This window comes from Nesoenas mayeri (assembly GCF_963082525.1).
Source record: "Nesoenas mayeri genome assembly, chromosome: 2".
Classification (NCBI taxonomy): domain Eukaryota; kingdom Metazoa; phylum Chordata; class Aves; order Columbiformes; family Columbidae; genus Nesoenas; species Nesoenas mayeri.
Window position 1 is genome coordinate 31,649,173 of NC_137543.1, and position 27,536 is coordinate 31,676,708.

Here is a 27,536-nt window from a genome sequence, read left to right on the forward strand (position 1 = left end):
CAACAACAACAAAAACCCAAAAAACCTCACCCTCATACCCAGATATGTTTAGCCTCATGGGCAAAAATCATAATGCACATCAGCATTTTCCTAAAAAACCTCGGTGGTGTTTCCTTCAGAGAAGAGTGCTGCATTCTCATATTCTGAGCTTGCACTACAGTGTGATACGTGGGCAGCAGAGACTGGGTGCTGGCTGCTGGTTATTACACTGGTGGGAGCAGCTGCAGAAATAGTTACACACGCAGAATTTTCCATTAATCAGAGGAAAAAGTCCTACACAGATGGTATATAGGATAGATTATGGCTAGTAATCCTTTTGTGTCCTAGAAGATTAAGGATATCCTGGTGTAGCTGCAGTCAGCTGACCTTTTTTTATTTAAATGACTGAAAATTCTTGATGCAATTCTGCAGAGGACCCAATCTCTTCCAGAAGCCATGAATAGTGCACTGTGAATGTTTGTTAAAGGAACGGTCTGTTTAAGTCCAGCCCCAGTTATAAATTTACAGGAATTTAACTTTGTGCCATGTAAACAGCAGCAGCTACAAGATGGCTAAGAAATCACTTGCTAGACGGCTCTATCAAATCTAACAGAGGTGCAAGAGAGCTGAATTTTGTGAGGTGGTACAGTGAGTGTCATGTGAAGAAACGGAGGATTTCTGAATCCTGCTGTCTGGGTTGCCCCAGAAAGCGAAGATGAATGCTTTGGTGGAAGAAGAGGGTGGCTGCACACTCTGAATTTTCTGGCATGGATCTGTATGAGGATTACAAATCACCCTTCGATTTCAATGCTGGAGTGAACAGAAATTATCTTTACCTGTCGCCTAGCATAAACCTTTCTCCACCTGGATCACCAACACTGGCAAAATCTGGTAACTTACTGCTCTTTCTTTTTAAAAACCTCTACATGGAAAGTTTAGTGATTAATATCTGGAAAAAAAGAACTTTTCAGATTAAGAATCTGTAAGATTTGCCTGAAATGCAGGTGTAAATGAAGGTAGAAGGTGACTTGCTGTTAACTCTAGTAGCTTATTAGCTTTAGTGTATCATGTAGGCAGTATCTCATGTGCTGTGCATTTACCAGCTTTACCTTATTTCTTAACTCAGTGGAAAGGTAGTTTGAGGGAAAATTAAACGAACAAAAAATTAAGAACAAAAGGGCAACTTCTGCAAGGTTAGGGCAGTTGGCCTAGTTTGACTATTAGATTTTTTTGAGGGGGGAGGTAGGAATTATGTACTTATACCGTCCAGAGCTCTGAAGTCAAACTAACATCTGCTCCTGCCTTAGTACTGAAAATATCACTGATTAACAAAGATGCTCTCTAAAACCTTTCCTCTGTTCCACCTGGCATTTAGTTTGCTGTAAATCTTATGTCTGCAGATAATTAATGTACTTCCCACACCCCTGGGGAAGCGGCTGTTGGGTGCTGTAGCGGCATTCATCTAATGCTTAACCCAGTTGATGTGTAGCTGGTAACCTGTTGTACAGGACACCTACAGCCATGCCTACCACCACATCCCAGTCTGGCTTTACCACTTTTCCTGCTGGGTGTGACCTTTCAACATAATTAAATACAGAAAGCTTAGCCTGGCTTCAGGTGTGACAAAGCAAGGCAAAGTTACAAAGATATTGACTTTTTTGGGGAACCTCTGTGTGAACTAAAACAACCTTCCTTGTGAACTAGATGAGCAAGGGACCTCTGGGGAACAGGGCCTGGTTTTCACTTCTGCAATTACTGCATTTCTCACCTCTACTAAAGCAGGAGGAGCAGTCCTTTGGATCTGGTGGTGGGACATCACCATAAGCACCAACCTTTGCTGGACTTTTTTTCGTTTTCATTCACTTTGAGTGAACGAAATTATTAGTGTTTGGGAGAAGCCCAAGAACTTCCTCCCCGAAGTTGAAGAAATATGTCTCGCTTTGGCTTTTTCACAGAGATAAATGGGAAGCACTTAGATTTGATCTTTCTTATATATTGCAAAATAAGTATCCTCTGTAGCGCTGTACATTACTGAAATGTTGGAATGACCTTATAATCTCATAACAGCGTGTTCTCCTGGACTCTGACAAGCACCTTTTTTCTTCAGCTTTGCCAGCTGTATAGTGGTTGCCAAATATGCTCGTTCTGAGTATCTGACACAGAACATATCCATCTAAAGAGAAACTCTTGTGAAGGCCATCCCAAAGGCTGTGCATCTGAAATGACCAGTACTTCCTTGAATGGCTAATGTTTACTGCTAACCTCTGAATTCAGGCCAGAAAGAGGTAGGAATTTCAGGTCAAAATACAGCATGAAATTGGCTTAAAACCAACCAAAGCAAACCCCCAAATGGAAAACCTGAGTGTAAATTGAATGACTAATGCTTTTTGCCTACTTCGGCAGAATTATAGAGACTTAAGTGCCATCTCCCTGAACGTGATCTGTGGAGTCCTAATCAACTACCTTGTTCATGTCTTCATATGGTTCACTTAAGTAGATCTAATAAACTGCTAGGATAATATATTAATCTTAGAAATAGAGGCACGTAAAAACTGACCTTAAGATTAGGTAAGTTTTCGCAATACTAGATGAATCTTCCTATTTTTTTCCCAACACAATTTTTATTCTGCTTAAGAGTTTGAGACATGAATTGCTCAGCTCAACTTGATTATACCAATCACAGTACTAAACAACTTGATTTAAAGTCCTTTGCAGCTCTGAAGATGTGAGAGAACTCATGTAGTGAAAACACATAACAAGACTTCTGCTAGTGAACAGAGAAGACCACAAGTGAGAAACATTCTCTTAATAACAGATCGAGCCAAAGTATTTCCGTCCATTGGCTAACTGCTATTTCCCCAGTTTCTTGCCCACATCCCACAAAAATACCAGGGGGGGCTGTGCGCCCTTCCATACAAAGCTTGCTCAAAGCCAGGATCTTGCTGTTGGTCAGCTCTAGTTTACTTGATATATTTAGGTTGTAGCCACATCATTGTGAAAGCCTGTGGGTCATTATCTGTGTAGACAACTGCCCAGCACTGCTGTCCCATAGCACTGGTGAACCCTGTGTCCTGCAAGTATTGAAGTGAACCAAGAAACATGAGCAAAGCAAGCAGAGAAGTGAACAGTAATATGGGATGAGAGGGGTGGTATTTGCATAGTTCAAATGGAACTAAAGAAATAGTCATAAATGGGAGAGAGGCAGATGCCAAGGAGAGGAAGGCATGGTGAGATGTACAGGGTGAGGTATGGAGGACTGAGTAGCAGTGATTTCCTGTCTCCCTAAAGATCCAGAAATGGGGAGGGGGTGAGAGATCATTCCTTTGCTTCTTAGCATTGTGTTTTAAGTTCAGTGTAGGTAACAAGCAGCCCAATTTCCCTTCATACACCAGTTTTCCAAAGAGAAGGTACCTTCCCAAAACAGAAGGTATCGCTGTGGGAGACAATCCAGCGTGTTTCCCTACTGCTGGATTCACTTGGTCTATTTTTGGTGAGATAATCTAGCTGACTCTTCATAACCAGATTGAACAGACTTCCGGCAGGATGTGCTAATGCTCAGGAGTCAGCACGGTCTGAAATGGCCTTTGCAGCAGCAACCTCTGTGGTCCCCAAAGTACATTAGCCTCCAACTCCTGACCTTGTTCTCCATCTGCAGCCCCTTTGGGGACCACAGAGGTCGTAGAGTGTCAGGGGAAAATGCAGTTTAAATTGTTAGTCTTCCTTCAGTATAGGCATATATAATTAATAGGATAACTAGCAATTTGACAAAAATATATGGCATTCTTAACCATTTGATGTTATGAAAAGGAAGTACGTTGATGTATACAACAAAAATTATCTGACTGTGAGACATGAACCATAGTCTTTTTTTGGTGCTGTAGTGCTGTGCTTTGGTTTGGGCATTAGATCCAAACTCTTTTTCTGCCCTGGATTCCTGTCAGAAAATAGTGTATTGGGAAACCTGTAGGAACTACAAGACACATGTACATCTCTGGAAAAACCTGCTGTAGATTTCATAAATAAATGCAGAATGGAGCGTTAGTTGCTTTCTGTATGCTTCCTTCTTGGCGTACTCTATGGTAACTTAACCAGGTACAATGTTCTGCCTGTGTAGCAGTGTGCTTCTAGGGAACAAGTGTTCTGGGCACAAATAAACATACTGTTTTAGAAAAAAAAAAAATTGTGGAATTGAGCTTTAGCTGAGTTCAGTAACTTGATCAAGGACAAGGCCTCTTCTTTTCTTAGGCTTGACAGTTGCCAGGAGCATGTTTCATAGAATACCTACAACTAATTACAGACTCAGAATCTTTTTTCCCCTGACTTTTCAGTTGATTACGATGTAGCTATTTGATATTAAACCTCACAATGAAATCAAAGTGGTGGGCTCATTGCACATTAATGAGTTTTTGGATTCCCAGACCAAATGGTATTATGCAGTGCCATCAGAAGCTGCTGAAATTAGGATGGAATTTTATCTGGTTAATTACTGTAGTGACTAGTAAGGGAACATTACTTAATATGTCCTTAACTTGTCTGAATTACATATTTCTACATATATATATGTGTGTGTATGTATATATATATATATACATACACACACACACACACACACACACACATACACTCTCCTTAAAAACAGCCCTCCTAGGGTTTTTTCCTTCTATTTAAAGATATTTTATTTCATTTCATTTTTACTATCTATGAAGCTATTTTACCATTTGAATAGAGAATTAGTTCTGGGAACCTACAGCCATTCCAGCATGCAGTCTCTCTGCAGACTGATCTCTTTGCAAATTAGAACAGGATTCCTTAATTTTGGTAAACTGTATGTTTATGTGTCAGCTACAAAGATTCAAAATGGGAAATCTTTTGCTGGAAAATCTTTTTGTTGTATTAAAAGGTGTTTAAAGTGATCTTACTACAAGTGCTAACGACTAAGAATAAACAAATCTTTAAAGTTAGTGCATTGTAGTAACTAATAGTATCTTTTTCCTTCCATTCCCTGATGCTGTGAAGGCGAAAGTTGAGGAAGACCGTAGGAATGTCTGGGATTCATACGGAGGAGTTTGGCAGTTTTGGTTTCTGAATTTGGAAGGGGAAGGGGCAGCAGTGTGAGTGGATGCACATCCTCATCAGTCCCTTCTCAGCACTCTACTGTGTTGTCTGAATTGGTGGCCTTTTGTTCCCAGGCTCCTTCTCTGAGTTCCCCATCTGTCTTAATATCCACAAACCAAAGAGCAGTGACTTACTTCTAGTGCCGTGATATCTGCAAGTTTCTAGCAACAGTGGTCTCAGGTACTAGGAACGGAGAGGGTGAGCAGGTGCAGGGGAAGAGTTCGTACTTGCAGTGCAAGCCTTTTCTCTGCTGTTTCTGAGCTTCCTTGTTGCCATGACTGCTCCCAGTATGCTGAGAATGGGCATTTTTAACTCTGATCCAGACAGCACTGAGGAGGGAGCCTCTGCATTCCTCTTGAACCTCTGCAGTGCTTCCAGAGTTTCTGTGCCACATGAGCAAGAGAGAGTGGAAAGCACGTGGATGCTTGGTCAAAGCCTGTGTAGGAACCACTGTTTGGGACTAAGCATTCAGCACCTTGGTTTCTGTCGGAGTAGTAGGATGTGTTATTCTCAACGTGTTTCCAGTCTCCTGTTACAGCAGCAGTTGCAATTATATTGAGTTTTAGTGCAACTTGGTAGAACGAAACAGCCAGTAAAATGCCTCTGGTTTCCTGTACGCTCTAGTACTTGGGGAGCGTAACTTCGGTGTCTTTTGAATAGTTTTCTTTGTGCACTGGCACAAAAGGACTGTGTGTATTAACATTAGCTGCTGTCTGGCAGACATGTTGATGATCTGATTTTTAATGTTTTATTCACCTCAAGGGCTGCTGAGAAGTGACTCCATACCTGAGGTTGGAGAGGATGCTGCTGCTACAGTTGGTATGGCGGAAACACTCTCAGAAGAAGAACAGGATGAGCTAAGAAAAGAGCTTGCTAAGGTAAATCTCTTGCAAATGGCTCTTAAACTGGTTTTGAGAATGAAAATCTGGGATAATGCTGTCTTTGAACATACAGTTAATGCTTTGCATATTTATTATGGGAGTGTGTAAAGCTGGGCATGGCACTCCTGTGTATTGGGGGGGAAGGAAGGGAGGGTTTCAAGGAGAAAAGAACATTCAGTTCTAGTTACGAGGGATTAGGCTAGAAGTGCTGAGAGTACAGATCTTAAACCAAGATGCATAAATGCCTAGCCCTTTTTTCCCCTAAGTGTGAAGGGGGTAAATAAGCTGTCAAAGATAACATGGTTGGAAGCCAAAACCAAATATTGTCTCAACTGGTGTATAGTAACTAAAGCTGTTGTTTTCATGCAGGATGCTTTGTAGGAATATCTGTGTTTTGCTAATGTCTAACCATGTAACTGTTCTTGCCCATAGTTCATATAGCAGAAATCTTTTTAAGAGTGAGTTAAAGTAGTATTTCCTCCAAGGAGCTTAAATGAGCAGGCAGCCTGATACCCTGAAGTAGGGTGGTCTGGTCTGGATGAGGAAGTAGGGCTGGGTGTGTCCCTTGGCTGTTGGACAGATGGCCTTGGTGCCTCTGTCACATCTGTGTAGCCCACAGAATGACATCGTAAAACTGTTGTGATACCTTTGAGATCTGGTCGTGCTTCTGTGGGAGGCTTAAGTGACATGTCTGTAAAGAAGAAAGTATACAAACAACACAGCTGCTGAATAGGTGCTGTGTGGGTTTTGTTTTGGTTTGTTTTTTTAATAATCATTTATTATTATTTAATTATAATTTATTTGTTCATTGTTTAAATTGCTCAGTCTGCCACCATTTCCACCCCTGCTCTGGGGAAGGCACTCCTGTGGCTGGATCCAGCCTGCAGTTGCTGGCTTAAGCTGCAAAAGAACCTTTCTATTCAAGCAAGGAGACAAGACTTGTGTATGTGTCAGACATACTCAGAGCTTCCTGATACTGGTCATACATTGTTATCTCCTCTGATGTGGAAGGAGAATACAGGCTTGGCAATTGTCCCAGATTTGACTAATCTTCAAGCTTTACATAGCCTAATGTTGTCTAAAGGTAATGATTTCTAACTGTACAGTATTTTAGTTACCAGCTTCCTTGTGCCTATTCCAGTAACAGAGCTGGCTGCAGGTAGGTTACTTTTTCACTAACTGAGTCTTGTAGACTATGTTGGATTTCCCTTTTAGTATTTAGAAACAATTGTCAGGCAATGTTAAAAATGCATTAGCCCCCTATTACTGATGCCTAGTAGCTATTTTAATAAATATATAGTTAAATGGCTGGGCATATTGCTTGCTAACTTACCTCTTATCAATTCTGCTGTCACAGGTGGAAGAGGAAATCCAGACGCTCTCACAAGTGCTAGCTGCCAAAGAGAAGCATCTAGCAGAAATCAAGAGAAAGTTGGGAATTAACTCATTACAGGAACTAAAGCAGAACATTACCAAAAGCTGGCAAGATGTTACATCAACCACAGCGTATGTACCAGTTCATGATGATTGTCTCAGCTGTCGAGGTGAAAACTATGTAGTTCTTGTGTCATGTCTAAACCCTCTGTTCTTGTGAAATTAGTGTAGTTATCACAAAGTAAAGTTGTACTAAAACTTATCTGGATAAATCATCATAATTTTTTTTTAAAAAGGCACTATTAGCCATATCATCTTACGCAAAATAAGAATGGTTTACCATAAAATGGGTAATTCTAATACAGTTTTTGTCTGATAGATCTGAGATACCATTACTGAGATACCAAGGTGTCCTAAGTCCACCAGAATACCCTTCTTTTCCAGCCTGAAAACTGGAAACTGAGCTCATGCAGGAAGAGTGCAAAGTCACAGTTAATGTTCTTGCCAAACACTGCTGTTATCTTATGGTCTAGAGTGAACTGCCTTCTGAAGTTAGTGCCTACACTGAACGTAAGAGGATGTACCTCAAGCTTTTTATGGTGAAGTTTATTGACAAAACCATTCGGTACAAGATTTTAGATGTTTGACACAAAAAAACAGACCACTGTTCTTTTTCAGTGTGTGTGCATGGTGGTGGTTTCTTTTTTGTTTGTTTGGCTTTGTTTTTTTTTTTTAAGTCCTACAATAGCAGAGAGCATCTGTTTTGGGGGTGGGGTTGCAGGTATGTGTTGGTGAACCTGATCTGAAGTCTGAGCTGTCAGAGATGCTGTAGCCGGAAGGGCCTGCAATAGCTCAGAATAATCTTTTAAATAACTTGTTAATTTGACCCCAAAGCTGAAATATACCGCTGGGTTTGATACAAATTTACATACACTAAAAGATTCCCTATGTGTTCTATTAAAATAACTACAGACTTCATTTTTTTTGAACACAGATACAAGAAAACATCAGAAACTCTGTCTCAGGCTGGTCAGAAGGCTTCTGCTGCTTTTTCATCTGTTGGTTCAGTCATAACCAAGAAGTTTGAAGATGTCAGGTAGGTTTCTTTAGCTTTTCCCGAGTGGTTGCATTTTTGACTTAAGCAGATGATCACTGAAATAAATATATGCTATTAAAGTACCCAGCATTTCTAAACATTAATCTATCAGGAACCCTCGGCATCTGTTTTAGGAGAGCTGAGTGACTTTTTTGCAAAATCTGCTTGTATATACTCACTGATGCAGAGGAGTTCTGTGGTGTGCATTTTAAATATGCAAGAGAAGCAACGTGTGCCATTACCTCTACTGCTACTGTTATTTTTCTGGTAGGATTGCAGGTGGCAGTGTCCCCACCTGCCTCTGTGTGATGCACATAGCACTGTCATTTCTGTTCTCTAACTTGCTTAGCCTGTGGAATACTACATTTCAACAATTAGTGTTTTTAACTGTGATTTGGTTTTCTTGTTTGGTGTGGGGTTTTTTTTGTTGTTTGTTTCATTTCTGTCTTGTGTGGATTCCTTTCAGGTGTGTTTTATTTCCTTGTAAGCTATTCTATCTCATAGCAGTGGCTTGATTTTATTACCTTTTTGATAGACTATTGACACTTTTCAATTCTTAAATATTGGCATACAGCATATTCTGACTTTGTGTCAAATGACACAGTCCTTCAAATTAGGTAGGTTTGGTGGTAATTTTTAGTGTTATTGTGACCTTCACGCAAAACTCTTCCTGTATGCAATCCAATCATCTGCTTAGCTTACAATTTTTTTTGATTATGTAATTTTTACTACTGGAACATATACAACCACTCATTTCTGCTTGTAACTTGTTGTGAATAGTGGATCAAACTTATTTTTACATTATTAGACAACTAAAAATTCACACATTCTAACAGAATATTGCTGCATTGGAAAGCAGTGTAATAAAATCAGCCCTTTTGTTTTAAAGTGCTGCCATTAACCTCCTCCTTGCTTTTTGAAGTCTAGTGAGAAAACACTTTGAGGTGCAGCTACACAGTTACATATTTTGCTTCAGATTTATCAGAACTTCCTTTCTCTCTTTAATGCTTACTCTGGCATTGTGCAGACTACAGGCATTTTCACATTCCTTTAGGTAAGGTGGGCGCAAGAATTGTTCTGAAACTAAGCATGTAGTCAGACTGTCTCCATTAAAATCTTTAAGTTTTGTCTGTAAAAGGTAACTTCTTTTTTTCTCTGGTGTTAGATGATGTAAAACTGAAGCTCTTTTAATGTCAGGAAAGATGTTTCTTCATGTTCACCTGGTAACTATCCCAGAACATGAAATCTTGAGAATAAATAACAATCAGTTAGCCTATCTTCCTTGTATGAAAGGAATCTGTAAAAATGATTCTGTGAGTTTTTTTGTAAAGTGACAGGATATGGTTTTGAGGTCAATGGCATGCAGAATTCCTCCTTCTCTTTGTGTGTACAGTGTTTGTACCTTGAGAGAGTAGAAATTTTTCCTTTTCTGTGTCAATTACAATGGTTGTTTAGCATTGTGACTCATCACTAGAGTCTAAATGTAAAATAGTTTATGCATTCTTTGTTCATAGTTTGTCCAGTGGAACAGTCCTGATCTTTGAGTTGATTACGTTAGCAGCTCCAGACACTGAGTATCTTAGTTGCCCTGTCTGTGTTGCCTTTTATCTGCCTAGACTAAGCAAATACTCAACGTTAAGTTTTCAGTAGTTAAAATTCGTGTTTAGCAATTTCTGTCCTTTACCTATTATCCCATCTATGCACACCTCTGCATCTGGCTTCATCTTTTCTGCACTCTTCCACTAAGCAGCTAAAGACAGCAGCAGGGTCTCTGTAGAGATGTAGGGATCTGGCCCCCAGAACACTAACTAACCCTGGGGCAGTGCCTGTGGAGGAGATGGGCAGCTGCTCAGGATGCTGTCAGGACTCTGATGGGATCTCGGTTTGCTGGAGTTCAGGAAGAGCAGTCTGTCTGAAATAGCTCCCCTTCAGCATCAGTGAGACCATGGGAGCCTGGAAGATGTGTCTCTATCTTTTGGATGTAGAGCTTGGCTGGTCACTTAACAAGTTCACCTTCCTTAAGGCTCTGGTGTTCCCCTACTTGTATTAAGAATATCGCGTTTGACAAGGACAAGCATAGACTCATAGCTCTCCTCTGCCTTCAGGAATGTAATACCACAAAAGAAGAGTGTCCTAATTACTCAAGTTAGTGGCTAGGTGGGTGTTGAGTACTCTCTATCAGAAACTGGGCCACTGGCAGGAAATGTAACAGGGCCAGAGGAGTCCACTCTCTTGGTGTGCTTCTTGTGGGGAATCACGGTAATGGAAATTCAAAATATGATTATAAATACAGAAGTGGCTTGTTTAAAAAAGAAAAACCAAACGAACCAAAACCAACCAACCAAAACCTGTGAAGAATTAGAGGAATTAGTACTGTTCAAGATCTTACTTGCACCTAAACAGGAAATTAGAAACCTCAAGATCTTAATTGTACTTAAACAGGAGATTAAAAACCTTTGAATTTTTTGCTTTCATGAGGACCAAGTTCATCTGGGATTCAATCAGTGAATTCAGGTCCCAGGGTTACATGACTGCTCAGGTGGTGTCTACTTTTAAGACTGCACAAGTCTGAACTTCAGAAAGTTTTAGATGCCCCAGTTCTTTTCTGGAAATGAGAATCAATGGGCCTGATACATATCTGAACAAATTCTGAATATGCAGGTGCAATTTTATTCTTAAACTCTTATGTGGCTTCTTCATCATGGCTTCACTTTTTTTGGTATTGTTTTAGTTTAGGGACTTCTCAGCTGTGATGGCATGATTTCTTCTGCATCAGACCATTTCCACATATATCATGCATCAAACATCACATGCGTGTTTTCATTCTTGCACTGCAAAGTGATTTTGGAGGGAGTTGCGAAAGGGACTAAGGCAGGTGGTGGAGCTGTGACCTTAGAAAGTACTGAAATAGAGAGGAAGAGGGAGGATTGGCAGGGCAGAGTCAGTGCATTAGTGCTTCCTTTTTGTGGTTGTTTCCTCTCCTCCTTGTTAGGCTGAAAATGAACTCGGTTCCTTCTTAGGTTTCTCTTAATACCTTTATTCTCCTTTATAAGAACGTATTGAACTCTTGATGAGCTAGCCATCCTTGCGTAGGCAACATGAGTATATGTGAAAAACAGCAGTAGTTCCAAGATGTACCACTCTGCAAATTTCTGAGCAATCATGACTTGCACTTAGCTCCTCTTGCACTGCATCTGTATTATGGAGCAGAAGTCCTCATCTTTGCCCTGTTCTGAGATTGCAGAATAACATTATTTGCTTACTTTGGAAATCTGATACGATCATGGGCTCCTAAATATCATCATGTATCAGCTGGAAACCTAACTATTAACAAAAGCAAATAACTAGTGTTTATGCATTCTTAAGATGGTGTTTTCCAGGCAGGGACCCTGACACACGTCCTTGTGCATTTTCAAAATGTGAGGCAAGTTGTAACTATACAAATAGTTGTGTAAAGGATAAGAAAGCATTTAATGCGGTACAAAATACATGGAGGGCTGGAAAGCAATTTATTGTGCCTTTTTGGTTTTATAATATTTAAAGCTAGGGGTTTTCTTGTGCACCTTTGTAAAAAGAACCTCTCTTCTTCAAACCACCCAACTAGTTGAGTGAGCACTTTGATGTGACATTCTGTCATTTGTGAAAAGAAATACAAGTTCTCTTCTTTGTAAAGCTTTTCAAGGCTTAATCACGCTTCTTTGCACTACCCGAAGAACAGGTGATTTGATATTAAAAAAAAAAATCAACTGAATTTATCTAAACTGGATCATTCTGTGATAAAACTGTATATTAGCTTATAGTGACATTTTGCAAAATGGATACTGAGTATATGTAAGTGTATTGTACAACAGCAAGTAAATCCTTCATGAATGTACAAATAGTTCTTCCATTAAATGATCTCTATGAGACTAAATGAAACTTCCCTAGACACCTCTTAAAAGATCTGCAGTACACCATAGGTTGTTGCTTTTCAGTCTGAGCAGGTAAATATATATAGGGAAAAGAAGGTAACTTTCATGCTTTTTAGCCTTAAACATCTTGCAGGAGGCACGTCTTGCAGAATGAGGGGAAGTGGCTGGGCACAACTGGACAAAGAGAACTAGTTAGTGTCAGCCTAGTTCTGTACTAAAACTTGGCACGTGGCAAACCCAAAACTTCTAATAATCCACATCACAGAGTGAGGAATATAAATTAGACGCCAGAAGACAGCTTCTATGTGCTCTGGAAAAGCTTGTGGAAGCCAAATGGTCCATGAAGTTGAAACACAGCAGAAATGGGGCTGGGGAAAGGGATGAAACATGGCCACACATCACTGACGTGGGTCAGGACAGCAGCTGGCCTTGACCTGTCTGATTGCCGGTGTACTGTACCTATGGACTAACATTCAGCCGTGCATCAGCCTGTAGGGATTCCAACCTTAAGGGCATTTCTTACACGTGTAGTTTTTTCTATCACTGTATTATACTGGTGGGCCTCCCAAAGAATCTCTTAAAACTCGTTCTGCAATGAATACGGAACCTTTTTGCTTCTGTGAATGTATCTTCCATTGTATGTAAATACAAATTGGAGTTTTGGAAGTGCATCAAATATGAGAGTCCTGCCCACCCCAGCAATTGCCTGGAAAGTGTTCTCTTGAAAGACAACATAAAGTCCAGTCTAAATTTGACATTCCAAATATAGCTAGGAAAAACTGTGATCATCAGTTTTTCTAACTTACTGTTATGGTATTGGACAAGAAACATTTAAAATATAAGACTAATTTGTATCAAGAGCAAACAGTGATTTTTTTTTTTTAGAATATGGAACTAAATTAGATTCCAGATGGTCTTGAAGTTATTTGGGAGCACTTTAATCTGTATCCAGTCACCTTCTAGGAGTAGGTATGTGTTGTCACGAAACACACAGTAACTGTATAGCAACAGTGGCAGGTTACAGAAATCCTCCATGAATTTCAGAACAGAGTGGAGACCAGGACTTTCTCCCTGTCCCCAGCATAAACCTGACCTCGAATACAGATTGATTTGACTGCTCTCGCTAGATAATTTATATTGATGAGTAGATAATTTGTATTAGTGAGTATGGAAATCTTACACCCCGTTGAAATGTAAACCTTCTGAATGTAGGAGTGATTCTTTCACTAATAAGATCAGTTGATCGATAAGACTCATGAGTATTCACTTTTTACATGATATCATCAAAACTGTAAATGCAGCATGTCTGTCATTGCTTGAGAACCTGAATGAGTACACAGACAGTTGCAGCTAAGCAGAGTATATACTAACAAGCATGGCACTTGAATCTTTCCAAAAAGAAAAAATGTTGCTGCTTTTGCTCTGTTGTACTTGTGTGTATGCATGGCTAAGCAATTTAAAAAAGCAAATTGAAGCAGTTACTATGTACGACTGTATCAGACTCTTAGGCTATTTCCCAAATACAGTATGTGGAAGTCAGCTCTCTAAGCCAATTTCTTCTTGGTCTGTCACTTAAACTAACTTTTTGCTTTCTTTTTTCTTAATGCTGGCATTTAGTATACGCTCCATACAACATTCAATTAGCATGCCTATTATGAGGTAATGTATGCATAGTCCAGCTGTTCGGTTTATTTATTTTCATGTGTGGAATCAAGTTAAATTGAACTTAAGTCAACTAACACAGATTTAAAAAAAACCAAACAAACCAAAACGTACCCAACTTTGTAATGAATTTCCTGCACTACCACATAGGATAAGATTTATTTCTGCTTAATGATGGTGGTTATCACACATCTGGAATGTGATCAAGTGCCCTTTCCTGCTGTTTGGAGAACTATAACAACTTCTCCCTGCCTGTAAGAAATGTAATGCTACTAAATGATTCCAAGGTTTAAAGGCAATAGCTTGGCATCTGTTGTAGAGCAGTGAAAGTGAGTAAAAATATTGTGGTTTAACAAAAAAGTCTCGTGCTGACTTGTTTGCTTTTTCTCTCCCCTTGCTTGACACTGTCCCTCTCCATCTCTGGAGGGAGTCTGGTTTGATATATATGTATGTCACACTGTGCCTTCCCAAATGAAAGAGTGCTGCTAAGTGTGGGTGACCTACACAAATGCCAAGCAAAAGGGGAAGGGAAACTTAAGACCTCTTTCGGAAAAAAAACTCTTGTCTTTAGTCTTTATATAAGAACTTTTTTTTTGAGTCTGCTATGAATCCTTGGTCCTGGTCCACTGAAGGCAAGCATTTTCCATCCTGTCTGAAGGCAGGTGTACAAGCTACTGCACAAATCTGCAAATGGCAGCGACAGCTAGTCGAAGCATTAAGCCACTCTTCTGACCCTAATAAATAATACACTGCCCCTCAGCACTGAAAATCCCAAGCTGTCCTGCTCTTCATATGCAGAACTTACCATTTGTAATTACAGCTGTCTCCAGCATTTAAAAGGCAAGGGGGAGTCTGCCTTAAATTTAACATGTTGGCAGAAAATGCCATTGCGAAATGTGTTTTTTAAATTGAACACACACAACCTATTAAATTAAACTAGTCTTCCTACAAGAGAGAAAACTCTGATGACAAGCGTTCTTCAGCAATCATGTAGTAGGCTAACCAAAAGCAATGACTGAGCTTTCCTGAACAAGTCCTTTAAGGCAGAAACCTGTTTGAAATCACTGGGAATTATAAACTAAACCTAAAATACTTGCTAGTTCTCCCTTCTGTGTTGTGATGAAAGATCTGATTGCTGAGCCTGGCATTGCTTAGTTGCCAAAGATACAAATGAGCTGCAACTTGAGTGTGTTTGTATTTTAGTTTTGTAGTTTGTAGTTTCATGGTTTGAATTTTAGTTTTGTAGTACTTCCAGATCTGAACTATTTTCAGGCTACCCTTAAAAGCAGGAAGGAGCCCCAAACAAACAAAACTCATGTTGACATTGGAAAAAAGCAACTGTCTGCTTGTTTTCTGATATTTATAGACTAACCAGATAATGGTTTTAATTCTGTGTGTGGTTCCTTTTTTTTATTTTCCTAGAAATTCTCCTACTTTCAAATCCTTTGAGGAAAAAGTTGAAAACTTAAAGGTAAGTGTTACTAAAATGCCTTGGTGAATGTGGAGGAAAGACAGAAGTGGACTCTGGGTAGCCTGCTTTTTAGAGATTGGTAAACTGTTGAAGGTGTTTAGATTACATCTTTTAAGTACCATGGAAATGGTTTCTCTGTCCAATGATTTGATTATAAAAAATGGGCTTTCTGTACCTCTTATGGGAGGATGACTTTAATTATGACTAACAGCTGGCTAACTTGCACAAACAGCTGGTGTGACATACCTAGCATTATGTATCCAAAATGGTCTAGGCTTTTATTTCTATGCATTACTAAAGACTAGTATCCTACACAGGACTATAGCTTGGGGTGTTTATCTTATTCCTGGCATAAAATATGCAAGGTATTTGTAATTTAATTTGAAATTTACTCACAAAAGCCTCAGGTGCCAGAAACAACAATTAATAGCTTTTTCAGGATGAGAAGCATGCAAGTGATACCATGGGGAACCAGGAGTCCCTTGCAAACTAATTGGCATTAACGTTCCTGCCATCCCACGGGGTATATACCTAACTGTAGAGGGAAGTTAAAAACCAAACACAGGACCTGGAGAAAGTAAAATAGTTGCTATGCTCCACTAAATATCTCAAGAATTGCTGTTGAGACTGAAAACTGTTCAAGGTTCTTTCTTGAGCAATACAGAAGCAAGTTTTAACTTGGAATCTTTCACTGCCTAAATGGCTTGAAAGGCTGCAGCGTACCTGGGTCCATTTTTAACTGAGAGTGTGCCAACCTTCAGACTCCTTGGAATCAGGGCTGCTTCATGTTTTATGTATCTCGAAGTCAAAGGGAGACTGCTTTGTTCATCTGCTGCTGGTGATTGTTTTCTCCTTGACACTTAAAGATTTGTCTTTATAGAGCATGGCAGGGGTAGCCCAGTCCTGGAAAAGCTGCTCTACTGAAAAGAGTTATTGAACTTGTTCAGGCAGAGGTACCGGTGTTTATCCAGTTAACCACGTTTGACATGCCAGGTAACTGGAATTGTATGCTGAGGCTCTGTCTGTGTTCTAGTTTAAAGTTGGAGGAAGCAAACACGCTGGGGGAGACTTCGGAGAAGTTCTCAACTCTGCTGCCAACGCCAGTGCCACAGAAACTATTGCAGAACAGACACAGGAGGAGACCCACTGAGATTCCTGCCACTGTCCTGCTACCTACTGCCAGATGCTGCAAGCAAAAACTAAGCACACTTGTAACATTCTTTGCGCTCTTTCAACCAGATGTGCTTTTATTTAGCATGTAGCTGTTTTACTGGATTAACTGATACCAAGCTTGTTTGTGGGTTCAAAATATTTTTGAAACTAAAATACATTGTTTGGGGTTTTGTGTGGGAAGGGGAATTTTTATGCCTTTCAAGCATTTGAAGGACTTACCTATAATTTGAAGGCAACCTTTAAAATATAGCAATGAAAAACTCTTTTGAGAAGTTAATTATACTGTACATATACTGTGGATACATAATTCCTTTTGAATCTGTAACTACTGCTCAATTTAATCATTATGAATCTACTGCTGCTGCCAAACTGAAGCTTGTTCCTTCACTCCCTTGTGATTATTTTGGTTAAGTGTTGCCTGCACAGGACACTGGCCTAGAAGGATCACTCCCAGCTAAAGGATGGACTTCTGCTCTAGCAGGCTTTAAGCAAGTTTTTCATAGCAGGATTTACATGTGGGTAGGAACGTACTGTCTTGTGAGCATGTTCCTCATGCAACAGAAGCAGATACAGTTATAGGTAATATCTAAAATTCATTGATCTGTCTGTGGATTATTAACCTAGGAAACTTATGACCATTGCAGACAGAAGGAAGATGCCTCATAGTGCTGGTGTGGTTCAGTTACAGTAACATTTTCAGTCTTGTTTTTTGTCCATGGTGTTAATGTGGTAAGATACACTCTTCTGAACTTTTGATCAGTCGTGAATAGATTCATCTTAATTCACCTATGATGGTGTCATATTTACACTAACAAAGCATGGACTATAAGAATAAGCCTGGGCACAAAAGTGCTTCTTTTATTTGGCATCAAGAGAATTGCTCTCAAAGGCTAATGTTGTTTCCTTTGTAGGCTGACCACTGAAAACATCTGCTACACTTTCTTTTATTTTTCTGTGTTAAAGACCTGCACTACTAGCAGCCCTGTCCATGTTTAATATCCCAGAAATCTCCTTCGAGAGGTGCACCATGTCATACTCTTGCAGGATCTGTTCTACATGTTGCTTTATCTGATGTTCTCTTCAAATTTCTTGTATTTCATATGTTTCTGGCACGTGGTGTCAGTAAGGTTAGAACTTCTGGCACGTGTTTTATCACCCTGCTTAGAACTGGAAACAAGTTTTGAAACATTTGTGTGAAATCCATGAGACCTCCAACTACCACAAAAAGCTGGCTCCTGACACCCTGTTTAGCATGTCAGATGTAGTATATATGCTTAATTACATGTGAGAAGCTTAATAAAAACCTGTATGTGAGGAATGTATTGTCTTGTGAATACGGAAGATGATGTAAATAAGTAGGAAAATTTTATTTGTAATCAAAGCGCTCCATAAAGTTTGGTTTCTAAGTAGTGGTGATGTCTGCTGCTGTAGTAGGGAGGATCTGCAGGGATGAGCTTTGCATTTCTAGCATAGACAAGGCCTAGAGAGACTTCTAGTGGTGTATGTAAAATTAACCTGCCCTGATTAAAGTGGGAAGTTCAGAATTTGGGTTAGGGATGTGCCTTCAACTTTTGATAGCTGCACCTTAACTAAAGGTACAGAGAACTGAAGGGCACAGTAGGAGTGGACCTCTTCCCCTATAGGGTCCATACAATGTAGGGCAGGTCCTTCTGGAACAGTGTCCTTGTTGTAGGGGTTTTTTCAGCTGTCAAACGGACGAACAGAGGGTTCATCTGGTGCGGAGCGGTGCTTTCAGGGTACGAAGGAAGGTTGTTTATTGTCCAGACCCAGCGGCCGCGCTCGGCTTCGCTGCGGCTGCAGCGCCACGTCAGCCGCGGCCGAGCCCTCCTCCGCCTGCAGCGCGTCCCGGGGGCCGGTCCCCGCTCGGTGGCACCTGCCGGGCTGTCCGTGTTCTTGCCACAGCCGCCACCCGTTTCCCGTTCCCGGAGCGGCTCCTGAGGCCGCTGCCCAGCCCGGCGCGGCCGCGGGGCTCGCTCCTTGCCCTCACACGGCGGTTACGGGCCGTCCGCCTGTGCGACCCCGCCCGGGACGGAGTGGCAGCCGGGGGGGTTCCCCGCGCTGCCCGGGCCCCGCAAGCCGCCTCAGCGGGAGACGGGCGGCGGAGAGCAGGTGCCGCGGCCAGCAGGGTCTCCTCCTCCAGCAAGAGCGCCCGGGCCGTGACTCACCCCCCCGGGGCAGCAGGACGAGCGGCCCGGGCCCCGCTCGGCCCCGCCACCGCCTCTCGCCCACGGCCCGCAGCCAAGATGGCGGCCGCCCCGCCTCAGCCTGCCCCAGTGCGCCTGCGCCCGCCGCGTGCCGGTGACCCGGGCGTGTCGCGGGGTTGGAGGTCACGCTCCGCCCCCCACGCGGCCGGTGATGGCGCCGAGCTGGGCCCTCGCCGCTGCCCGGGCCGGGGCTCGGCCGTGGCGGCTGCGGCTGCCAGCGGGGACGCGCTGCGGCAGTGCCGGCCCGGCGGGAGCGCCGCCTGCCGGGACTCTCCTGCAGCAGACGGAGGAGCGGCCGGACACCGGTACCGCGGCCACCGGCCCCCGGCAGGTGAGGGCGCAGCGGGAGGGCCGGGCGGAGCCCGGGGGCGGCTCCGGCGGGGTCGCTGCCGCCGGCCGGTGCGGGCACCTCGCGTTCCTCCGGGCTTCGGTTCGCCCTCCTGCGCGCGCTCCCGCTGCTCTCTCGTGTTCATTTCACTTCTCGCCGCCCCGCGCAATAAATACCCCACAGAAGTGCTGGCGGCTCTTGCGCTTTGCTTTTTAGCGCTCCTGGAGAAAAAACAAAACAAATCTCACAGAAAACGTACAAGTAGGTTTGGGTGTGCAGAATGCAAGGTACGGCTCTGGAGGCAGAACTGTGTTCTGGCTTATGTGGGCAGGGATAATGTGGAAAAGTTTTAATTAAAGCAATTTTAGCCGGTAGGATCAAAGACCGATCTAATAGGCCAGTACTCTAGGGATTTGTAGCAGAAATACTAAGGTTAATATGAATGAAACACGTGGAAATGCATGTATGAAAGTGTCAAGAGAAGCAGGAAGACATGAGTTGAAAGAACAGTGTGTGTGAATGAAGAAAAGCAGAGTTCTCCAAGAGTAAAAAAACCCACTTCTTGGGAGTAAAACTGGGGATCCTGAAGGGTTAAGAGATTTGTCCAGACCCTGGTTCATCATTGTCAAACAGGGAGAACGTGGGAGATGTGGTGGGGCGTTGGTGGCTGCCATCCTTCCTTGGAGCTGCATGGACGTGGTGCTGTCCAGACCGCTTTGGTGGGTGCTTCCTGCGAGTCTGTAAGTGTGATAACGTGACTGAACAAAATTTGTGAAAGAATGAGTGCAAGTGGATAAAAAGGATGTAGAGGTTTTGTGAGTAACCATCACTTTCTATGTCTGTTGCATTGATTTTTGTCATGCTGATTTCCCCCCAGTGTCTCTTGTGTCAGTGGCCATAACAGATGTCTAAGGAAACAGGACAAAGTAGTGTGTGTGTTCCGTGTCCCAGAATATCTCTTCCAGACTGAAAAGCCCTGACCTCTGTTTTTTTCCTCAGATAGAAGTGATGCTGTGCTGCCCTTCATCCTTGACATTCTTCTTTTCTTTTACTAACTTTTCCAGGGGCTGGGATTGCTTGGACCTTGCCCAGGAGGATATGGAGATTAATGCTGTGAATGTTATAGGGCTGGTTTAGTACTGCGAGTGTAGAACTAGAAATACCTCTGTCACTTAATCCAGGACCTAATATGCCCAATTACCGCATAATCTGTAACATGCTGTTTTCTGTGGAATATCCACGCTAGCTAGGCTGGCTGTGCAAAGATCAAAGGTCTGTCTAACCTGGGATGCTGCTCAGGTGGTGCCCAAGGGGGTTGTCCAGACAACAGCTGAGGAAGTGACTCGGTTGATCTAGCTGGAGAAGATGTAAAAGATGAATTTTACTTCAGGAATTTGGTGAGGGGTGATTTTTTTTCCCCTTTTTTTCTTTTTGTTTTTCTGTTGAAGTAAGAAGCTAAGAGCATATTTTGTCTTGTTTCTGTCTATAAATAGTCATCAAGCATTTAAAGGCTCTAAACTAACACACATGTTTTATAGTATTCACAAAATCATTTCCAAGTGGAATTACATGTACAAATATAAATAATGTAATACAGAAATTAAACTAGGAATGTAAAATGTAAAAAAGAGCTGGAGTTCTCTACACTCTGCTGAATTACTTTCTAACTCAAACAAGAGGAAGACCAGTAGCTTGGTTTGCAGCGCCATGGTGATATGAAATGCATAACAATGAGAAGAAGTAAGGTAGTCACAAGTCTACTTTCATGCTGTTCTTAGTCCAGTTAGCAAAGCAGTCAGTGAGCCCGAGTGTGACTGATGATTATTGACTGTTTCCTCTTTCTAGAGGGTGCAGAAGAGAGAGTGGGTTTTGGTGAGAATGAGTTAGCAGTGGGACATGGGATTCTGAAATGAGAGGAAATGAAAGTGGTCTGACTTGTAGTGTAATCTGTTGGTTCTATGTAGTTTTCTTGAAATTGCATTTTCACCAGTTTTAACTGATTTTTGATTGCTAGGAAGTGTGTTACTTGGCAAATAAACTTTCCACAGCTGGGAGCAGCCCTGAACTGGGTGATACTGGTGGGAGGCTATACTGGATGCAGCTGTAAAAACTCAAAGCATTAGGAGACCTTTTGAGAAAACCCTTCTAAGGGGAGCAATGCGCTCTGGTCAGGAGAGGGTGTGGTCGCTCTGGCTGCAGCCCCTTTTGGGGTGCCATGTGTCTGCAGGATCTGCCCTCTCAAGCAGGAGGAATGTGGTTTTGCTCATCCTGTACCTGAGCCTCAGCTGGAGGAAAGCTTGTGTCCCTTGTCACTGCTGGCAAACAGGTATAAAGCACTCCCTGGCTTCTGGAGTGATTGTGCCCTGTGAGACTGCAGAGATGTTATTTGGGTCCTTAGTGTTTCTGTTTCTTTAGGAAAAAAAAATATATATATATATGGAGGTTTAATGATGTTTCTGCACTCATTTCCCATGTCAGCTGTTTTTCCCTCGTTTTTGAAGCTGCATGAATGGTATTTGGTAGGCAGTGGCTTATTTTATACAGATGGCAGGAAACTTGATAAATGGGCATGTTGACGTGTGTTTGTTTAAGATAATTCAAAAAGCATGATGATATTTTTCCTAGGTAGCGTTTTAAGTTTTTTGGGCACAGCAGCAAATGCGTACTGCTGACCTCGCTTTGTAGTTGCCTGATGTTATTCTCTACTATGTTGGTAATTTTGTAGGGCCTTGTGTTTTATTTTTCACTTTTAGTTCACAATTCTGTTGTTACTGTTTTGCAGATAGTTGATCTTATAGAGTAGGCACTTGAATGTTGACTAAACTGTTAAAGAGTTAGCAATATGATAAGCAGAATGTTCTGAGAAACCCACATACTTAACCTTGTCTACAGCAGGCAGCTTACTTCTTGCTGCTTTTTCCTTCTGCATTTTTAGAACTTTTCGGTTTTGCATTCTTAAACTCAACAAAAAAAAGACAGGTTTTAAGTTATTTTCTGTACAGTTACATAAAGAAATCTTGTAGGACAGGAGATGCTTTACGTGTTACCTTTATTTGTGGATTAAAGCTGCCTACCTAGGAAAATAGGAAACCTTGCCTTTTACATGGGATGTGATGATTTTTGTTGATATGGGGTAGAGCAGTGAATGTTGGTTCATGTTCCAAGCTGGGTTACCAGCTCAGAACAAGAAGATGTAAGAATGAAGTAACTAAGAATACATAGCATATTTTTGTGCACTCTGAACTAAGTAGTCCAAAAATGTTTTAAAAGAATAAGCGGTGAAGTTTGTCAAATGTATTTTTAGGTAGAAATGAGTTATCGCTATGATAGCTTTGCCACTGGGCTGCAGTATGTGACATAGCATGATAAAACTTCTGCTAGTGCTGTTTTACTTCATAGTAAGAGGGTACAGACCATCAGGTGGATGTCAGAGATCGGTGATGTAAATAGAAATGTAGTGTTTGTTGAGAAGCAGCGATTTCGGCGGCGGGTCCTGCTCAGGCAGCCGTGCAGGGATGCTGCGCTTGGGTCCAGGTGAACCTCCGCTGCCGGCACGGCAGAGGGCATCGCTTCTTTCTAGATGATGCAGGACAAGTAGCACATTTCAGGAATTTCCTATTTAGGTCCTTGAGTGCTGTGTTTTAAGGGAAAGCATTTATTAAGAAAAAACATAACTTTAGAAGAAGTTCATATGCAAAGGACTGGGTTGGTATCGGTACATCATAATAACTAGTTTCTGAAACAAAGAGATTAGAAATTATTCTCCCAGAAATGTGCATATTTTAAAATCTGCTTAGTCAGCCAGAGATTCTTTCCTGAAAAGATTCAGAAACTTGAGGAGAATGTCCACATATTTAGATTTCTTGTTGCTATTTAAAAAAAAATAACATATCAATATTCATAAAGAGAAGAAAATAAAAACTATTTTGGTAGGTGATATGAAGAGTTGCCTTATTTATGTTTTAAGGAAGAGATTAGAAACTAAAACACAAAGTGATAATTTTAAAGGAATGTATTACACTTCTGTTCTGAAAGCTACATAGATATTCTTTATAAAAGATGTATATGTGATTTGCTTATGCAGTGTCTCGGCAAGCTCAGTTTCAAATAATATGTAACACTGGGTGTTCTGAAATCAAGCATTAAAAAGAACTTAATTATTTTTAATGTAACTATTGGTGGAAAGTATTTCAATCTATCTTCCAACTTAGATTTACTTTTAGACTACAATTTTATTGAAGTTACAATTATTTGAGAACAAAAATACTTATTTATATTTAGTGCAATTTTTCCACTTAATTTTTGTGGAATAATATTTCTTAGTACACCTATAATCTTGTGTGGATGGAGTGCTTTCCCAGTGTTAATAAATAACTTAAAAACATTTTTGGTTTGATTATGAATGTAACAGCATTTAAAAAACCGTATATGCCAGGCACAGAGGTTCCTCTCTCAGGTAGATTACCTTCTGGCCAGCATTCAAGTACTGGAAGCTGCTGACTAACTGAGAGTGGGACTTGATGGGTGTGGGATTTGTGGCAGCTGGAATGAGTTCTCTTTACCTGGAAGTTTCTCTTGCCCTACTTTGTCAGCTTCTATGGCTGCGTTTGAGAAACTTGGGCTGTGTCTGCTCCTGCTGCACTGCGAATGCATCCTGGTGCTTCCAGGTTTGTGTGAAATAAAGACTGTACGCAGGCTCCTCAGCATCCTCTCAGCTGGATCTGCTCAAAACGCATGTTTCCATTATAGCGGAAAAAGCTGGTTTGTCCTTGAGACCTCTGCAAAGGAGCAGTTTTAGCCTGTGAACGCTCTGGCTGAGGCACCAAAACCAAAACAGGCCCAGCTGAGTCTGTTGGGTGACCTGCTTTGTTCATCGCAGAAGTGCTTGCATGACCAGATTTTGTAAAATTCACATGGTATTGGAGCAACACTCTCAGAAGCAAAGTAGACAAGAGTTTGTTGTTGGTGAACAGCAGACAAATGATGCAGGCTGCCCCTTTGGAGGGTGTAATTACAGTACAGTTAAGCTGTGCAGAGCTGTGCCAGGCAGCAGTGCCTCAGGAACACAGAAGTGCGTGGGAAGCACCATGCACAGCTCTGTCCTCAGCGTGGGGAAAACTGCAGCAGGGAGCCGTGGGCTTCTCAGATTTGCTCCTTCAGATAGGTTAGGGTCAGCAAGTAATTGCTTTGGCATTGCTGAAGGTCCATGAGTGGTAGGTGTGTGCGATATGCTGTGGATGACTGGCTGTCAGAGTGGAATCGCAAAATTCAAACTGTCTTTGGATTACCAGTATTGCAGAGGAAAGCAAGTGAATGACAGTGGTCTGTTGATTGCCTGCATGTGAGATATCTAGAAGAAGGTGCGTGGAACTGTAATGCAAAAGTTAAGTAGGAATTGAAGGCCTTCCTAGTGGTTACTGTTATCAACATGGTATTTACATCCACTGTTGCTGTGGGAGATCCCAGTTACTCTCTTAAATATGGCTATTGGAACAGCATCCTGTCCTCCAGGGGCCTGGAAAAGAGCCTGGAAAGCTGGGCTGGTGATCAATGTAGAAACTGCCAGGCTGAAGATTCAACAGTGCTATTGTGTGGGATTGCCAGGGTCCTGTTTCAGCATGGCAACCCCATACAGCAACCTAAAATGCAAGGACATGAACACAGAATTGCTCAGAGAAATGACACACAGTTCTAAACAATCCAGCTGCACAGGCAAATGCTAGGCTCAAACCACTGTGGGCTGTTCTTAGGACTGTGTATGCTCATCTGGTATGATTTTCTTTTTCATGTAATCCATGTGGTAGGTTGACCCACTTCCTTGATGTGGAGACGGGTGATTTCTGTTCAGAATGACGCTGGAGAGCTGTGCACTTTGGGTGCTGTGCATGCTGTGGGTTCTGGTGAGCGAGTGTTGGTGGGCCCCTCCGGGTGGCAAGCGTAGAGGGGGGAACCTTCCTGCTGAGGGAGCTGATCCCAGCCCATTAAGGAACTGGTGCAGGCACAGAGAAGGAATATGTTGAATTGTATTGGAGTACTGTGTCCAGTTATGGGCTCCCCAGTTTAAGAAGGGCAAGGAATTACTGGAGGTAATTACTGGAGCCAGCGGTGGGCTACAAAGATGATGCGGGGTCTGGAGCTTCTTTTGAGGAGACACTGAGAGGGCCGAGTCTGTTCAGCCTAGAGAAGAGAAGGATGAGAGGGGATCTCATCAATGTTTATAAATATCTGAAGGGTGGGTACCAAGAGGATGGGACCAGACTCTTTTCAGTGGTGCCCAACCATAGGATGAGGGGCAAGGGGCACAGGCTGAAGCATAAGAGGTTGCTTCTAAACATAAGGAGAAACGTCTTTACTTTGAGGGTGCCAGAGCACTGGAACAGGCTGCCCAGAGAGGTTGTGGAGTTTCCTTCTCTGGAGACATTCAAACTCACCTGGACACATTCTTGTGCAACCTGCGCTGGGTGACCCTGCTTTACCAGGTGGGTTGGACTAGATCATCTCCAGATGTCCCTTCCAACCTCAGCCATTCTGTGATTCTGTGAATTGGAGGTAGCTGGGAGGAAAGTGAAAAGCCATGGATGAACAGTTTCAGGGCATTGTAGGAATCGTCTCTTGGTTCCTGTTTCTTTTCATCTTCCATGTGTTACATAGAGTACTAAAAATATTTAGGTAACTGTAAGTGATCTGAATTTGTTCTGATGAAGAAATTGCATGAGGCTTGGCTCTCCTTTTATTCCTTAAAGCAGAACATCAATGAACTTTTGTCTGTACTGTTGTCTTCACCTCTTTGCTTTCATCTGTTCTTTTTCCATCTCTCTGAAGGTGTCAAGTTTTTAAAATCTTGTATTGATACCATTTCAATGTTCTAATTTTTTGCTTTGTTGAAAGAAAAATATAAGTACTTAATGTTTTAAATTATATATAGAAGTTATTTAAATTCAAGAAAAATAACCAGCTTTATTTTGACCAAATTATGTACTATTTAATGTTATGAAATAAATTCTTAGCTCCGTGTTGTTCAGTAAATGATCCTTCTGGCAAGCCAGCAGCATATTTTCAAAGCTGCATTTGAAATTCTTTATGGAAGTCTTGTTTTGCAGTTTCTGCACTGTGTATCCAATCAAAATGTGAAGACAACTGGAAAATCTTTATTTTACTACAAACACAGAGAATTTGGTATTGAGTCAATCAGTGCAGCAGACTGTACATTTATAAGATTTGTTGGGTAAGCCTGGGTGGTTTGAATAGCATTATAGTGTGTTAGCAATATGATTTCTCTGCTTTCTGGTATTTTAAATGGGCAATTGATTGATGAAGAAACTTCAAAAAAGGGTCTAGAAGCAGCTGTAGATGCTTAATTTTCTTGATACAGCTGTGATATCCTTCTCCTTCCCAGAGGTGCTCTGTTATTTTATTCCATTCCTTCTGAGCACAGTCGTGTAAAGTCACAGGAAAAAGTATAATTTTAAGTTTTTATCGTGTGTCACCTAAAAATACAAAAAAAAATCGGACTCAAACAAAATACAGTGTACTTTGGACTCTTCTGATAAGGGGTAGGTATAACCATAGTGACTAAAAAAAAAAAATCACCGGTCTTTGTATTTACTATGATAGTGCAGTATTTGTTGTAGGACATACAAAGTTAGTCTGTTAATTGGAAAAAAATACGCTTGTTTTATGAGCAGTATTGCTACATTTGATTTAGGAGCATGTAATAAGACACAGGTAACATACATGATTTTACAAAGTATTCTAAATAATTGTGCTCTTTCATGAGTTTGAAGAACAGTTCATATACCACATCTCAATGATGCGTCTAAGAAATACGCCTCTTCAAATAGATAGAAGCTGCAGGTAGCCTTAATAACGATGTGAAGAGATTTCTAGACAGTAAAGAAGTTTTGATATTGAGAGTGCAGTTCGGGAGAACCTGTTAAATATTAAATATTATGCACAGTGTACTAATCCTATTACTATGATATTTTTTTGTTTGAGATCTGCATGATCCTACTTGAATAATGTAATTATGAGAGACAAAGGTTGTTTTCGCCATGGTATTTTACTGGTTAAGTGCTACCTGAATTCAGCTAATTGTTATTTGCATCTCTTTTAAAAATGTGCTTAGTTCACAATATTACATTGTTCATTATTATGAAGACAATATATATTCAAATATATACATACAACTATATTGCATGTTCTCTACAAAGCAGAGATACTTTTAATTAGAAGCTATTTTGTATGCGAAAAATAAAATTAGGTCTGGAATATACTGTATTCATCAGTCAGCATTGCAATAAGTACCAAAATATGGAGCTTGA

The 27,536-nt window shown here is 41.3% G+C and overlaps 2 protein-coding genes across 3 annotated transcripts in view; both read left to right on the forward strand.

Annotated features, from left to right (window-relative positions):
- Positions 1–698: 698 nt before the first annotated feature.
- On the forward strand, positions 699–16,639 carry LOC308037158 (tumor protein D52-like; the record flags this gene model as incomplete). 2 transcript variants are annotated; one of them, XM_080338708.1, is made up of 8 exons in its annotated part: positions 699–870; positions 5,857–5,972; positions 7,333–7,481; positions 8,344–8,445; positions 9,473–9,499; positions 13,974–14,015; positions 15,441–15,489; positions 16,523–16,639. In XM_080338708.1, 8 exons carry the CDS (start codon positions 699–701, stop codon positions 16,637–16,639), a joined length of 774 nt encoding a protein of 257 aa, XP_080194834.1. The 2 variants fall into 2 exon arrangements, with proteins under 2 accessions (XP_080194834.1, XP_080194835.1); XM_080338709.1 differs by lacking the exons at positions 9,473–9,499; positions 13,974–14,015 and having other exon boundaries at positions 747–870.
- Positions 16,640–19,032: 2,393 nt separating this feature from the next.
- The window catches only part of MRPS28 (mitochondrial ribosomal protein S28), a 77,119-nt gene continuing 68,615 nt past the window's right edge, over positions 19,033–27,536 (forward strand). Inside the window, exon 1 of the mRNA XM_080338710.1 lies at positions 19,033–19,218. Coding sequence (XP_080194836.1) covers positions 19,039–19,218 — 180 coding nt within the window. The 5' untranslated portion in view covers positions 19,033–19,038. The remainder of the gene's footprint in view (positions 19,219–27,536) is intronic.